This window comes from Orycteropus afer, unplaced genomic scaffold, assembly GCF_000298275.1.
Source record: "Orycteropus afer afer isolate SDZICR_OR568_19922 unplaced genomic scaffold, OryAfe1.0 scaffold00467, whole genome shotgun sequence".
Lineage (NCBI taxonomy): Eukaryota > Metazoa > Chordata > Mammalia > Tubulidentata > Orycteropodidae > Orycteropus > Orycteropus afer.
Window position 1 is genome coordinate 2,409,733 of NW_006922054.1, and position 16,460 is coordinate 2,426,192.

The 16,460-nt window shown below is 37.4% G+C and overlaps 1 protein-coding gene across 1 annotated transcript in view; it reads left to right on the top strand.

Annotated features, from left to right (window-relative positions):
• Positions 1 to 4,198, top strand: part of JPH1 (junctophilin 1) — a 121,773-nt gene extending 117,575 nt beyond the window's left edge. Inside the window, exon 5 of the mRNA XM_007954630.2 lies at positions 4,118 to 4,198. Within this exon, the coding sequence (XP_007952821.1) occupies positions 4,118 to 4,198 (81 nt within the window). The remainder of the gene's footprint in view (positions 1 to 4,117) is intronic.
• The last annotated feature ends 12,262 nt before the right edge of the window (positions 4,199 to 16,460 follow it).

Below are 16,460 nucleotides of genomic sequence, written 5' to 3' on the forward strand. Positions count from 1 at the left end.
GAGTGGCTGGTGGGTTTGAACCGCCAGCCGTCTGGTTAGCAGGCAAGTGCCTTAGGCACTATGCTACCAGACACAGTGTTAGATGTTTATAAATAAAAATTGAAAAATTCATTGAAACTAAATCAGACATTTAAGGGAGAACCAGAATCAATCAGTTAGTGCTTTTTGTAGGTGACCAAGAGATCCAGTTTGAGTCAGAATCACTGTTTGGAGAGTGGAAGACCAAACTGAATCTGGAATTCCAGTTAGTCAGCTTATAAAATTTGAGGCAGTATAGGCTGGTGGCAAAGAGTGTGGACTCTGGTGCCAGACTTCCTTGGTTCAAATCTTAGCTCTGTTACTTACCAGCTGTGTGACCTTGGGCAAGTTTCCTAACTACTCTGTGCCTTGGTTTTCTCTGTACTTTTATCATAAGATTGTTGTGAAGACTAGTGAAGTAGTACTTATAAAGTTCTTAGCACAGTGCCTTGCACACAGTCAGTACTCAAAAGCATTGGTTACCATTATTATGTTTGTTTCAACACTATACTAGTTAAAGCATAAATAATTTAGATTCTAATAGATTTTGATTAATTCTCAGGATTACACTGGAGGTACAGATCTCTTGGAAGTACAAAAAATCTTCTGGAATACAGGCCAAACCTTAGAGTAGATGCATTAGTTGACTAGGAGAAGGGAGGCTCTATGATTACTCTATGACCTTCTTCGGGAAGTTTGTGACTCCTGTGGGCAGTGGTTGCATGGGGGTTCATGTCCCATAGGAGTACATTCAATGTGATACTGAAATCTTTGTAGGATTTTGCAACGTGGAACCTCTAGTAGGAACCAGTAGAGACATCAAATAGATGAGTGAGAGGTCTTCCAGTCGGGAAGCTTGAGCAGTTCTAAGAACTGCCTATACCTTTTTTTCAGCCATCACTCTGATCAGCTTCTGAATTTATTTGAACATTTACTTGATGTTTGTTTTAAATTGGTATGAATCTTAAAAATCTTAATCATATCCCATTTGGACCTCACATTAAAAATAATAATAAATTAACACTAAATTAAGCTATGTTTTGTACATGTGTTTTCAGTTATAAACTATACTAACACTTCCAGCAGAAAATTCCTTGTAGTTTAAATAAGTGACATTCTTGGGGGAAAAAACAAAATTAACTTCTTGGGTTAAAACTTTGTCCATGTTTTGAACTTCCTGCATTTTATTCTGTAACTGCAGGAAAGTCTTCTTCCAATCAAGACATACACTTTGCCCTGTAACAGCTTTTTTTTTTTTTTTTTTAATTGCACCTGTCCCAGTCAGTCTTGAAAAGCAAGACTGATTTTTTTTTTTTTTTTTCATTTTGCTATTTTAAGCTACCACTGGCCACCACGGTCATATTTATGGGCCTTCACCTTAAAGCTTTCCAGCCTGTGCCCAGCCCAGGTATGAAAACATACAGGTCATGTCTTCATATCTGCCTATTAAACATGGCTTGCCAGAATTTTTCACCTGTTGCTGTTTGAACCTTCCATTGCTGGATTACTGCCATCCTCACTGAGTCCTCTTTAAAGTAGCTTTATAAATGGAGCAACACTGGTGGGGTTAATACATACGTGTGTTCAGTCAAGGTCACTGGGTGGCACAAACAGTTAAGTACTCGACTACTTACCAAAAGGTTGGCGGTACAGACCCACCCAGAGATGAGTAGTGATCTGTTTCGGAAAGGTCACAGCATTGAAAACCCTATGGAGCAGTTCTAGGCTGCACACATGGGGTCACCATGAGTGGCAATCAGCTCAGCAGTAACTAACAGCAATATGTTTTCAATAGGGAAAAAAAAAGTGTATATGGTTTGGATATATGTACTCATTATTCATTGAATCTCGAGTACCAGTACAGGGAGATGCAGGCCAACACTTAAAGAAAGATAGTACACTCAATTCGAGCCCAAGAGAACATAAACCAAAAAGCAAACCCATTGCCATCAAGTTGATTTTGACTCATAGTGACCCTGTAGGACAGAGTACAACTGCCCCGTAGGGTTCCCAAAGCTTAAGTCTTTATGAAAGCAGAATGCCTCATCTCCCTCCCATGAAGTGGCTGGTAGGTTCAAACCATTGACTTTTTGGTTAGCAAGCCGAATGCCTTAACTACTGCACCACAAGACCCAAAATATATCCAATTTAAAAGAGCTAGGGAAAGTCGTGGAATCATGCAAAAATGCCTTTTAGGAAACAGGTTGAAGGTTAAGCATACCTTAAGTTTATGAAGTTGTTTTTCTCTCCTGTATCTCTCTTCGTAGGGCTCCTGTAAAACACCTAACTCTACATTTTATTGTTCTGACCCAGTATACTTTTCATCTTCTTTCATATTTCTAAGTACCTTTGAGAATTATGAATTAAAACTACTGGCCCAAAGGAGTTGAAGTGATTCCCAATGTTCTTAACACACTTTTAAACAAAGGCTAATCAAAGCATGTAGAAGGAGTAGCATTTCATTAATCTCTGTGCTGAATTATGATGATGGAAGATTATCTCCATTATTTTCAGAGTTAGAAGAGTTCATATATTATTTATATGTTCTAAGTTAACTATAATTGACAAGCACTCCTATTAAGTTAGGACACTCTGTTCTAAAAGAGCAGTTGGTCATTTGATGTTTTTACTGATACTATGGGAATTATAAGATGCTCTGGTGGTACAATGGGTAAGGCATTTGGCTGCTAACCAGAAGGTTGGTGGTTTGAATCCACTAGCTTCTCAGCAAAAAAAAAAAAAAATGAGGCAGTCTGCTTCCCTAAGATTTACAACCTTGGAAACCCAGTGGGGGTCTTTATGAGTCAGAATTGAGTTGATAGCAGTGAGTTGAATTGAGCTGATGGAAATTATAGACTCTAGAAGATGAGTACTTTGCCAATGGCAATTGAACACCACTCCCCTAAAAACATGTAGCATTTTGAAGAGTTTGTCACATTGTTTCAGTGTAGTCTTATTTGATATTCGAAATAGTACAACTGTTTCCTCATCTGTAAATTAAAGACAATAAAACTACCTAATTTTAACGGCCAGCTCAAAATGCTTTTAATGCTGTTTATGCATTACCAAACCAAACCAAACTTACTGCCATTGAGTCAGTTCCAACTCCTAGCAACGCCTCCTTGGGTTTCCAAGGCAGTATCGCTATGGGAGTAGATTGCCCAGTCTTCCTTCTGAGTAGTTGCTGGTGAGTTTGAACCGCCAGCCTTCTGGTTAGCAATCAAATGCCTTAAGCACTACGCCACCAGAGCTCCTGTTTATGCATTAGATACTATCTTAAGAGTAAATACCAAGATTGTGTCTTCATGCTTAAATCTGAAAAGATGGGTCATAGGAAGTTTTTTTAAAAACATGTTTTAAAAAAAAAAAAAGTTTGGTTACCGTGAGCTCTCTGGTATTTTTTACACTGGTATTTATCAAAATAGGATTCTGCAGTTTGTTAAATATAACTTGACTGCTGAAATACAGTTTGCCAGCAGAAAAATAAAAGTTGATACCTGCAAAATAATTTCTGAAGGTGTTGGACTTCCCATTTGCAGTTTTTACTTGAAAGAGGGACTATTGTCCCAAAAAAGGATCAGGAAGAAGCAGGATTCAGAGGACCTCATTATGAGTATTACCTAAATTTTCCGTTGGAGGCTTTATTGTCCTAAGGATTTCACAGTTACGTTTCAACTGCCTTTGTGAGGAAACAGGTCTTCTTCATCTGAATAATACTTTAACAACAAATGGGAATAAATGCAGTTCCCATTAGGCCCTAGCCCTGGTTTTGGTGAATTTTGTCTCCCCCCATACTGTTACCTTGTGTTTTGAGTTGAATAAAGAAATTTTTAAAGAATCATTTTTTTTTTTAGAATAAATCAATTCTAGACTCATTTCTAATAGAAAGTTCAGAAACAGCTCCATCTATATATAGCATTGCTGTTTTTATGTTATCCGTTTTGGAACTGCTGGCATTATTCATGCCTTATTTACGCCAACATTTCTGGTTTAGTTTGGTTTTATTTTTTCTTTTTTGGCAGTAGGGTTTGTGAACAAATTTATACATTGGTATTAACATGAAAAAAGTTAACACTTGTTTTACTCTGTTTTCTTTCAGGGCCCTAATTCAGTCATGATTGTCCTGGTCATGCTATTGAATATCGGGTTAGCCATTCTTTTTGTTCACTTTCTAACTTGATTGGAATTAGGAAAGGTAAGAAAATAGCCTTAATTTCTCTATAAAATCCCAATATATAAAATTTTCTCATATTCAAATTTATAATTTTTTTTTTTTTTAACTACATACTGCCCTTCACTTTAATTTTGGCTGTGCCTGAATGTGATTCAGCATAGTTACTTAATGATATAACTATTTTGACCCTTCAGTGAAGTCATGACAACTAGTGGTGTTAGCCCACAGTTCTCTACAGTGGTGTCATCCGCCTTTTAAGTGGCACACCTCAGTCAGACTCAGACACAGGGAAGGAGGCTTGGAATTAGGATGGGATCGCGAGAGATGGAACTTGGAAAATTCAGCCAGAGGACCTGTTCAGTTCCCCCAGGAGTGCTTTTTGGCTTTGGGGTCCTCTGAGGGCTGAAGCAAGCAGCCCTGTTGGAGAGCAAAACTTAATAATAATTCTTCTTTAAAATCTGCTGAAGCAGCCCCATCTGGTGAAGTTCTTGGCATTGGCTACTCCATCTGTACTAGCTGAGTGTGACTAAACTGGAAATGTATGGAGCTGCTTTTCTTTTTTTCCTTTTTTTTTTTTTTTTTTGACGGAAGTCAACAGCTGCATTTCTATTTTACCATCTGACGTTTTTAGTAGGGAGCTGGGAAAGGACTGCCCAAGGAATGCGATCACAGGATTGGTTGCTGTGGAAGTGGTTCCAACGTTCACTCCTATCTCAGTAGAAGAAATAGGTAGCAGCATCACTCACCAGTCTTATGCCATGACCTGCTGCTTTAACATCTCCTGGAATGTTCTGGGAGAGAGCGTTTCGTTTGCTTGTGCACGACTGTGTTCATTTTTGCTGTTTATTTAAGTATGAGGCAGAGTCACATACAACATGTGGTCCTGGCCAGACAAAGCACACTTGTTGCATCTCAAGGAAAAGAAGCAACAAAACACTGATTCAAAGTGTGTTTATTTTCATGCAGATACATCAATTTTCATGTCATATATTCTTAAATCTGTAAAAGGTTATTTATCTCTGAAATTTAGCAATTTGAAGGCATTGTATCTTTCTAAAGAATAATTTAATTTTAAATATTTTTAACATGACCGAGGAGAATTAGTTATGCACTTAGGAGGTGCTAAATTTTAAAAGCAGAAAGACAACAGAATTCTAAGAAATAGAGTCAAACTTGTGCATGGATTGCAGTAATCGGTGTTTAAAGGATTCGGTTTCATTGCTGACGTACTTTACAACCAAATAAAATCTTGTCAGTGGCTCTGTTAATTCCCATGAAAGTTAAGCAAGATGCTATTAATAACTGCTCTTCTCTTTCGTTCTTTATCCCCCCCCAGTTGCAATTTTCGTTGAATACATGCAGGTAGAGCATAAAGCCTTGTTAATTGCTTCTCGATTATATGCCTTTCATGTTTTTCAAAGTCCATTTGTAATTTTATTTCACATTTTAAAGGCTTAGACATTTTTACTTTAAATATTTGTCTTTTGAAGTTCTTTGTTATTCTGACATAATCTGATTTTTGCTGTTTTATAATTTATTCTTTATTACTCAAGCATGCTTACTTAGAGAAACTCCATGGTCATTATAAAAATAATTATTTAAAAAGAAATCATGGAGGCAAGGTGTCTTACTAAGTCTCTTTAAAACACTGTATTGCGGAGGGGAGCTATTCCTGACTACTTTTGAGATTTGCATGGCTCAATCAAATATCCTTTTTAACTTTTTAGCTACTTTTTCAATGCAGAAGAGACAGTTCCTAGGTTAGCACAGGCATGGACTGAAGCTTTGTCACCTGCAGGGTAGTAACATGGTGGTGTCTTTTGCAGAAGTACAATATGTTGATAATCCTGGGTGTGACCAATATGAAATACAGAAGAAAGCAGACAAAGAGAGAGAGAGCAGATGAAATTTACAACTTGTATATTTATTTATTTTTTACATTTTGCTTTGACTTTTAAATTTAGAAAGTATGTTTTTACCCAAGAACAAACATTTAAGTCCCTGTCAGTCTCAATACTCTGCTTCTTCCTGACCCCATAGCTTCTTATGCTGGGAAAGCTAATTTTTTTAAAAAAATAAAATAATAAAATGTTTAATCTTATTAAGTGTTTATTTAAAATATGTATCAAATTGGAAATAATGGGTAACACATAACTAAAGGATATGTTTATAAGGTGAGCATGTTGGTTCCATTTATAAATATATGTATGATTTTTAAGCTTTTTTAAAACAAAGCTCAAATTGTTGGTATTTTTCTAAAATGTGCACAGCTGTATTTTACATGAAAGCCTCTTTCTAATGGGTTGTTATACTGTACACTACATTTTGGACAGCACATGAAGTCTGTCAATGTACTTAATAAAACATGACTTTGTTTATTTAAAGTTTCTTGCTGTGAAAAAGAACTCCCTACCTGTGAGTTCCTTTATTTATAATCCTTGAAACCAAAATGTATAATGTACAGTTTTCACAAATGTATATGCTCTAATAAAAACAGTTGGTTATTAATGAAGTTGCAGATATGTTTCCTTTGTGAGTAAATTATTGTCTTGAGTAATGTGGAAATATTTGGTGCTGGTGGTACTGAAAGAAGTATCTGCTGAAAATTTAACAAGAGAAATGAAAAAAAAGAAAAAAACCTCAAAGAAGCCACATGGCAGAAACTCACTGCAAAGCACTGTTATTTCTACCTACGTTTCCTTCTTTCTGAGCCCGTCAAATAATTATGTGAAATAACATAAGATTCATGGCGCTGTTTCAATGCCTTCATTAATTGGATTAGTGCCTTACCCAGGGCGCTAAGTCTGCTCCTATTTTTAAGGAAAACTCGGAGTTTAAGTAAATCGCCCTCCTGCATGGGTACTTTTCAATTAATTAAAGTTTTTTACCATTATGCCCCAAATAAATTAATATGTTGCTATGACCCCTACTGCTTAGGCAAACTCCTGGAAGCTTAGGTATATTGTGCACTTGAATTAACTTGTTGCCACTAGAACAGCCACTGGGTTTCCTTTGAAGCCACCCAACACGCTGGCCTCAGCTGGCTCGACGTGTAGGCAAGCTGCCTATGTGGTATAATAAAAGGACCATCTGCAAAACAGCTTCCTTTGAGCTGCCATGGTACTTTTAAGTTCTCAAATTAGTCATCTTTGTTGAGGACTAAAGTAGTGGAGACGCTCAAGTAAAATGCATAAGAATACACAAAGTTACCACCTTTACATATAAAGGGATTTCTGAACTTAAACTCTTAGTCTCCTAGCAAATCCTAAAGGAATGGAACACAGAACAAACTATTTTGAAGCAGGGGATAAAAGCACAAGGTGCTAGGAAGATTACTGATTCCAAATTCATGTCCAAACCACACGTTTTGATGACTGAGGCCAAAGCTGGGGGAAGTCAGTGTGGAAATATTCTACATGCTCCTTTAATGCAGTAACTACTTCTCAAGAGTCGTGGTGAGCAGGCACCCCACATACCTGCTCAGATGTAGTTTGTGGCTCTCCTCCTGTGCTTTGGAAAGTTGGGTAGCCTCATCTTCTCAATTTAACACACGGCTGTAGATACGGCATATTCTGCCAATACAGTGTAACAGTTCATTAGGCTGTGTTTCATCATCCCAGATTTGAGAATTATCCAAGCCTGGCATTCCTTCTCACTTCCAAAGTATAGAATAGTATTTTGTAATGACCACCATAAAGGTCTGATTTATGGGAATTGGAGAAAATAGCAAAATATATAGAAAGCAGTGAATAGGATGAATGCAGTGAATAAGGGTGAGATTCTAGCTGGGATCATAGTTGATTGTGAATCCTTCTCTACTCTATGCCCTTAGTTTCCTCATCTGTGAAATGGGTGTAACCGTAGCACCAACCTCACTGAGTTGTTGTAAGGATTATGTGAGCTTATTTATGCAAAGTGCTTAGAGAAGTACCTAGTACATAGTAAATGCTTTGTACATGTTAGCTTTTATTAATTATAGCAACTAGGAAAAATTGGTAAATTCCTATTAGTGTCTCAAACACATTAAAAAATTTAGTGAGACTCCATTCTAAAGGCCTCTCTATCTATAAAAGTTAGTTATGTTGTACGCAGATGATAGTCTTTTTTCAGTGGAGATTAAGGATATAAAAGACCACACATAAAGTGTTCCTTCTCTACACTAAGGTGGGATTTTCTGTATAATGAAACATGAGACATTTGGATTTCAAAGGACTTTCACATCAGTGCCTCATTGCATTCTTAGAGCATCCCTGGCGAAGAATTCCTACAGTTGAATGATTTCCCCAAGGTCATGTAGCCAGAAAGTTACAAAAATCTGTATCAGAGCCCTAGATCTGATTCTAAATCTTGAGCTTTCTCATTTCATTTAGTGCCTAGCATTATTCCCCACTTTCACTCATCAGCAATGAAAATGAGGAAAATACAGTGAAATTCAAGGTAACAGTATGGGTTGAATGAGCACATTTCCACAACTCTGTCATAAGTTCCTTAATGCCACTTAGTTGACGTGTCAATACCAGAATCTGTTAAAAGTTCGGAATAACGTGTATTTATAATGCTGTATCATGGCTTTGAATAAGATATTTATGATGTTTATATTTCAACCTTATAAAATACTAAATACTCATAAATGCTTACTATTTAAATGATGTCTTGGTATTTTGAAGTAAAAGTAACATTAAAAATTACCTTTTGTGTGAATTGTGTGTGTTTAAACTTGATCTCAAAGATTAACCTAGAAATTGTACATAGTGAGTGCCAAGACTGCCTAAAAGATATAGACAAATTTTGTGGTGTCTTTTGATATTTTATCTCAGTATTCCAAAAAAATTCTGGATATTCTCTTGAATCCCAACTCTGATTTAACGAAACTGTTTACTGTAGACTTAACACAAAAGTAAGGGCCTGTGATTTGTTTGGCTGGTGATTGATAGAGCTGTTCACTTACTGGGTAAAGAGTCTATCAGTCTTTTAAAAGCATTTTAGAACACCTTACTTAAAAACTACTAGGAAATAGAAAATTTAAAAATGAATTAAAAAATTACTTAAATGAGAATGAAAATACAACATCCCAAAATCTTTGGGACAAAGCAAAAGCAGTGCTCAGAGGACAATTTATAACAATAAATGCACACATCAATACAGAAAAAGGAACCAAAATGAACACTTTAACCCAACATCTTGAACAGTTAGAAAAAGAAAAGCAAAAAAAAAGCCTACACTCATCAGAAAAAAAGGAAGTATTAAAGATTTGAACAGAAATAAATGAAGCAGAAAAACAATAGAGTCCACAAGACTAGAAGTTAGTTCTTTAAAGGATTGATAGAATTGACAACCAAATAGCAAATTTAACAAAGGAGAAGATGCAAATAACATGACTGGTAGCATAGTGCCTAAGGCACTTGACTGCTCACCAGAAGGCTGGCGGTTCAAACCCACCAGCCACTCCTCGGAAAGAAGGTTGGGCAATCCTACTTCCGTAGTGATACTGCCTCGGAAACCCAAGGAGGGGTCGCTATGAGTCAGGGCCGACTCGACGGCGAACAACAACAAAGCAATGTCACAGCAGGACCAACTGAAATAAAAAGGGTAATAACAATACTATGAAGAACTGTACTCCGACAAATTTGAAAACCTAGAAAAAATGGACAAATTTCTAGAAACACACTACCTACCCAAACTAATACAATCTGAGGTAGAAATTTTGAACAGGCCCATCACAAAAGAAGAAATAATTTAAAAGAAAAAAGAAAAAAAAAAAAAAAATACCAACAAAAAAAATCATCTGGACCAGATGACTTCACTGACAAATTCTAACAAACATTCAAAGAGCTGACAATAATTCTACTCAAACTATTACAAACCATAATGATGGAATACTCCCAAACACATTTTATGAAGCAGGCATAAATCTGCTACCAAAACAAGGCAAACACCAGTAAAAAAGAAAATCATAGACCAGTATCCCTCATGAATATAAATGCAAATATTGTCAACAAAATCCTGGCCAATAGAATCCAACAACGTATCAAAAATAATAATACATCATGACCAAGTGGGATTCAGACCAGGTATGCAAGGATGGTTCAACATTAGAAAAACAATCAACATAATCCACCACATAAATAAAGGAAAAGAACCACATGACCATATCAATTGATACAGAAAAGGCATTTGACAAAATCCAACACAAATTCCAGATAAAAATACTCAGCAAACTATTCAGAAGGGAAATTCTTCAACATAATTAAGCACATATACACAAAACCCACTCTCAACATTATTCTCAGCAGATAGAGACTGAAAATATTCCCACTGCATATGGGAACCAGACAAGGACACCCTTTATGACCATTCCTATTCAATAGTGTTCTGGAAGTTACAACTACAGCAATAAGGCAAGAAAGGGAAATAAAAGGCATCCAATTGGCAAAGGTGAAGTAAAACTATCTCTGTTTTCAGGTGATATGATTCTATATATAGAAAATCCTAAAGACTCAACAAGAAAACTACTGAAACTAATAGATTCAGCAAAGGATAAAGATCAACATACAAAAATCAGTAGATTCCTCTACACTAACAAAGAGAACTCTGAAAAGGAAGTCAGAAAAAGAATGCCATTTATAATAACAAAAAAAAAAAAAAAGGAAACTCACTGCCATCGGGTCAGATCCAACTCATAGCAACCCTTCCTTGGGTTTCTGAAGCAGTATCACTACGGTAGTAGATCGCCCTTCCTTCAAAGGAGTGGCTGGTGAGTTTGAACCACCAGCCTCCTGGTTAGCAGTCAAATGCCTTAAGCACTATGACACCAGAGCTCCTACCATTTTAGTCACTCAAAGGATGAAGTACTTAGGAATACAGCTAACTAGAGGTACAAAAGGCCTATGCAAAGAAGACTATAAAATACTACTAAAAGAAACCTGCATAAATAGAGGATATACCGTGTGCGGCTAGGAAGACTAACTGAAGATGGATCAAAAACCTAAATAAAAATACTAAAACTATAAAGATCAAAGATAAATAGGGGCAAATTTATGGGCCCTGATATGTGGCATAAATATACTATCAAAAGTATCTAAAAACATCCAAAGAGCAGAAGACTAACTAGATGACTGGGACCACCTAAAAATTAAACATTTATGTGCATTAAAGACTTCACCAAAAGAGTAAAAAGAACCTACAGACTGGGGGAAAAAATTAGCAATGACATATCAGACAAAGGTCTAATCTCTAAAATACATAGAAAACTTCAATACATCGACAACAAAAAGCAATCCAATTAAAAAGTGGGCAGAGGAGGATAGACATTTCACCAAAGAAAACAATTAGGTGGCCAACAAACACATGTAATGCTCACAATATTTAGTTATTAGATGCAAATCAAAACAATGAGATATCATCTTACCCCAGCATTAACAGCATAGTCCAAAAAATCAGAAAACAAATGCTGGTGAGGGTGTAGAAAAATTGGAACTCTTATACACTGATGATGAGATTGTAAAATGATGTGACCACTGTAGAAAACGGTATGGCATTTTATGCATATTTTCCATATGCATGAAATAGAAATATAATCCTGCAATCCTACTACTAGGAATATATCTAAAGAAATAAAAGCTGTGACATGAACAAATATATACACACCCATGTTCATCACAGCACATCACAATAGCAAAAAGATGGAAACAGTGTAAGTGTCCATCAGTGGATGAATGGATAAACTATGGTACATACACCCTATAGATTACTATACAACATTAAAGAACAACAATGAATCTGCAAAACGCCTGATAACTGGATGAACCTAGAGGATATTATGCTGAGTGAAATTAGTCTCAATCACAAAAGAACAAATATTCTTTGAGACCACTACTATAAAAAATCAAGAAAAGGTTTACACAGAGAAAGAAACATTCTTTGAAGTTTATCAGGGGTGGGATGGGAAGGAAGGAAAAATCACTAACTAGAGGGTAGACAGGAGCCCTGGTAGTGTAGTGCCTAAGACACTTGCCTGCTAACCAGAAGGCTGGCAGTTCAAACCCACCAGCCACTCCTCAGAAGGAAGGTTGGGCAATCTATTTCCCCCTTGGAAACCCAAGGAGGGGTCGCTATGAGTCGGGTCCGACTCGATGGCACATAACAACAGTATCTAGATATGTGTAGCTGCTTCTGAAGTTGATAAAAGCCAAGAAGATGTTCAAACAACACATCTTCACAGAGCTAACAAGTAGTTAAATTTATCACCTAAGAACCAGAGATAGCATTTTAAAAGCAGTTTTATGTCAGATAATTGGGCCAAATAAAATTACCACTTAAGTCATTGTTACCCAGCAGTCTATTGAAACCAAGCAATAATTTGCAAAATAATTTCATACAAGAAAGCACCAAAGAATGAAATAGTTCTGTGTTCTTAAAAATAAGGTTTGATGTTATCTACATCAGTTTTTCATGGAAGAAGAAGAAATGTGAGAAATTCAACACAATTTTTCATGTGACAGTATCAATTCTTAATTCTCAAACTTTGCTCATTTACAATTTGGTTTTCTTCTAATAGAATTTTTGTGCTAGAAACATTTTTTTCCTAGTGTCCATTTTTTTCCGTCACAAAATAGTATTATCAATCTAAAAAATCTCAACAGACTGTATTTTTAGGTTTCCATTGGTTCACTGAAGCTATTAACAATTTACCTATATTTGTTTTGACATTCTAAAGACTACCTGACGAAGTCATAAAGGAAGCAATTCAAACATATTTGCTACCCTGCTTCAAGCATTCAGGAATTTAACATTGCTTGTGTGTTCAGTACACTACTTACTGCCTTATTGGTGTTAGAGGCTGTCGAGTTGATTTTTGACTTATGGTGACCCTATATGACAGCATAAAACTGTCTCATGGTTGGGTGTGTTCAAACCTCTAACCTGTCAGGCAACCAGACACAAAGCCACTGCACTACCAGTGCTCTTTGTTGTTGTTATGTGCCCTCGAGTCGGCCCCAACTCATAGAGACCCTTCCCTTGGGTTTCTGAGGCGGTATTACTACGGAAGTAGATTGCCCAGCCTTCCTTCGGAGGAGTGGCTGGTGGGTTTGAACTGCCAGCCTTCTGGTTAGTAGTCAAGTGCTTTAGGCACTATGCTACCAGAGCTCCTTGTTGTTTGTTGTTGTTATGTGCCGTCGAGTCGGCCCCGACTCATAGCGACCCCTCCTTGGGTTTCCGAGGCAGTATCACTACAGAAGTAGGATTGCCCAACCTTCCTTCCGAGGAGTGGCTGGTGGGTTTGAACCGCCAGCCTTCTGGTTAGCAGTCAAGTGCTTTAGCCACTATGCTACCAGAGCTCCTACCAGAGCTCCTTAGTGCCCTGCAAAACCTGAGCTCTCCATTTCACCTAACTATTGCATCTTAACAGTCTCTCCCCAGCTAGTAAGTAGCATTCTTATATACACACAATTCACCAATGCATTTTGAAAACCATGTCAGCTTAGTTGAGGGCAAATTTAATTCAAATAGAGAAGCATAAGAAGGCCTAAGTGCAGGCGTCGTATTGCATTACCCAGATGCCATTTTTATGGAACTAGCAATACACTCCCTTTTGATTCTTCCCCATATTCTCTGGATGTGTCAACACTAAATATCACATGTCCATCTTGGTATACTCTAAAGATAGTTTTGTCACCTATAAAGGGCAAACAATATCTGCCTCAGAGAGTGTAAGAATAAGATGATTGTAGTAAACTCACTGGCATATAGTAGAATCTCAACAAATAGTAGATGCTGTTACAATTAATATTGTCATTCATTACCGTCAAATTAGCTCCAGCTCATGGCCACCATGTACAACAGAAGGAAGCACTGCCCAGTCTGGCCCCATCTTCATGACTATTGGTATGCTCAAGTCCATTATTGGGGCCACTCTGTATTTTGAGTGCCTTCTGCCCAGGGGGCTTACCTTCCGGCACTTCATCAATTAACATGCTGTTGTGATCCATAGGATTTTCATTGGCTAATTTTCAGAAGTAGATCACCAGTCAGTTTTGGAAGCTCTACAGAAATCTGTCCACCACGGAGGCATAGCTCCAGCATCATGGCAACACACAAGCCACCACAGCAAATAGTCTTACATTCATCAGCAATTGTTACTTATTGTTTCCAGCAAACATTTACTTCATCCTTAGTTGGTGCACCTTTAAATTAATTGAAATAAAATTCCATCAGTCCTTGGTCATTAGCCATCAGATCTGCCCTAAGGAATGTACCTTGTATATGGAATCAGTTGAAGTTTATACAATTAATTGGATTCCTTCTCAAAGGCAAAGGACAGACAATTAAACTTCAAAGCTCTTAATGGTCATCAGACAGCACACTGGTAATTATTGATGCATCTCTCATAAGAGGCGTTGTTGTTGTTGTTGTTGTTATGTGCCGTCGAGTCGGACCCGACTCATAGCGACCCCTCCTTGGGTTTCCAAGTTAGTATCACTACGGAAGTAGATTGCCCCATCTTCCTTCCGAAGAGTGGCTGGAGGGTTTAAACTACCAGCCTTCTGGTTAGCACTCAAGTGCCTTAGGCACTATGCTACCAGAGCTCCTATGAGAGGCATGTTGTTGTTGTTGTTGTTATATGCCGTCGAGTCGGCCCCGACTCATAGCGACCCCTCCTTGGGTTTCCGAGGCAGTATCACTAGGGAAGTAGGATTGCCCAACCTTCCTTCCGAGGAGTGGCTGGTGGGTTTGAACCGCCAGCCTTCTGGTTAGCAGTCAAGTGCCTTAGACACTATGCTACCAGAGCTCCTATATGAGAGGCATGGTAATACTCAATAATACAGAACACTCATTATATATACCAAGCACAACTACTCATTAATGTCTATTACAAAACCTGCATGATAAAAAGTACATTAAGATGTATGAAAAATAGACCTGACTGTCATAGGATTATACTCTTGGCTATGGGACCGAACTTTCTGATGCAAGTCAATCACCACGATTCCCACTGATAAGCGAGATATATTAATGGGCCACCCATTCCACAGAAGGAAGGTGGGGAGACCTACTCCCGTAAAGATTTACAGCCTCAGAAACCCAATGGGGGTTGCTATGAGTCGGATTCTACTGGATGGCAGTGAGTTTCATTTGGTTTTATTGTGTTCAAAGGAGCTCTGGTGGCTTAGTGGTTAAAGCATTTGTCTGCTAACCAAAAGTTGGTGATTTGAACCCACCAGCCACTCTGCAGAAGAAAGATGAGGCAATCTGCTTCAGTAAAGATTTACTGCCTCGGGGCAGTTCTACTATGTACTATATAGTCACTATGAGTTAGAATCGATTCATTGGCAGTGGATTATATATATAATTACATATATATATATATATATATGTAGTGTTAAATCACTGATTATGAACGGGCAATTGGCTCTGGCTTTAACTAAGATTAAATAAATTTAATCAGAAATAATAGCAGGACAAAATACCATAATGTCAGATCTTCTAAGAACTAAGTAGACATTGTAGCAACCATTAGTCTGTGAGTTCTGTGATTTATATTTATAGAGAATGGGAAGAAAAGAGGACAAGAACTTATCTGCCCCAGTTCAGTGTAGATATCCAATAGCTTATCTCAAATCCTGCATCAAGCTAAACTTAACACTTTTCCTCACTAGGTAAGAGGAAACAATTCTTTGCTTGAAATATGTTTCATTCACTATTTTATGGAAAAAGCTAACATTTGATGAAAATCACCCTGCAACTTAAGATAGCTTTTAAATGTTTTTTTGTGTGTGTATGTGTTAAATATATTTATAACAAAACATTTGTCATTGCAACAATTTTCACATATGCAACTCAGTGACATTATGTTCATCATGTTGTGCAACCATCACCACTTTCTATTTTCAGATTTTTCCATCTTCCTTCACAGAAACTCAGTGCCCCCTCAGCAATTGACTTCCCCATTTCCCCTCCCTTCCACCCTTGGTAACCACTAATAAATTTTGGTCTCTATACACTTGCCTAAGGAACTCTGATGGCAGAGTCGGTAAAACATTTCACTGCTAACTAGAAAGTTGGCAGTTCAAACCCACCAGCTTCTCCACAGGAGGAAGATGAGGCAATCTACTTCCATAAAGATTTACAACCTTGGAAACCCAATGGAGCTTGCTATGAGTCAGAATCAACTTAAAGGCAGTGGGTTGGGTTTGCCTTCTTATACATTTGCCTATTCTAGATATGTTGTTGTTGTTATGTGCCGTCGAGTCAAACCCGACTCATAGCA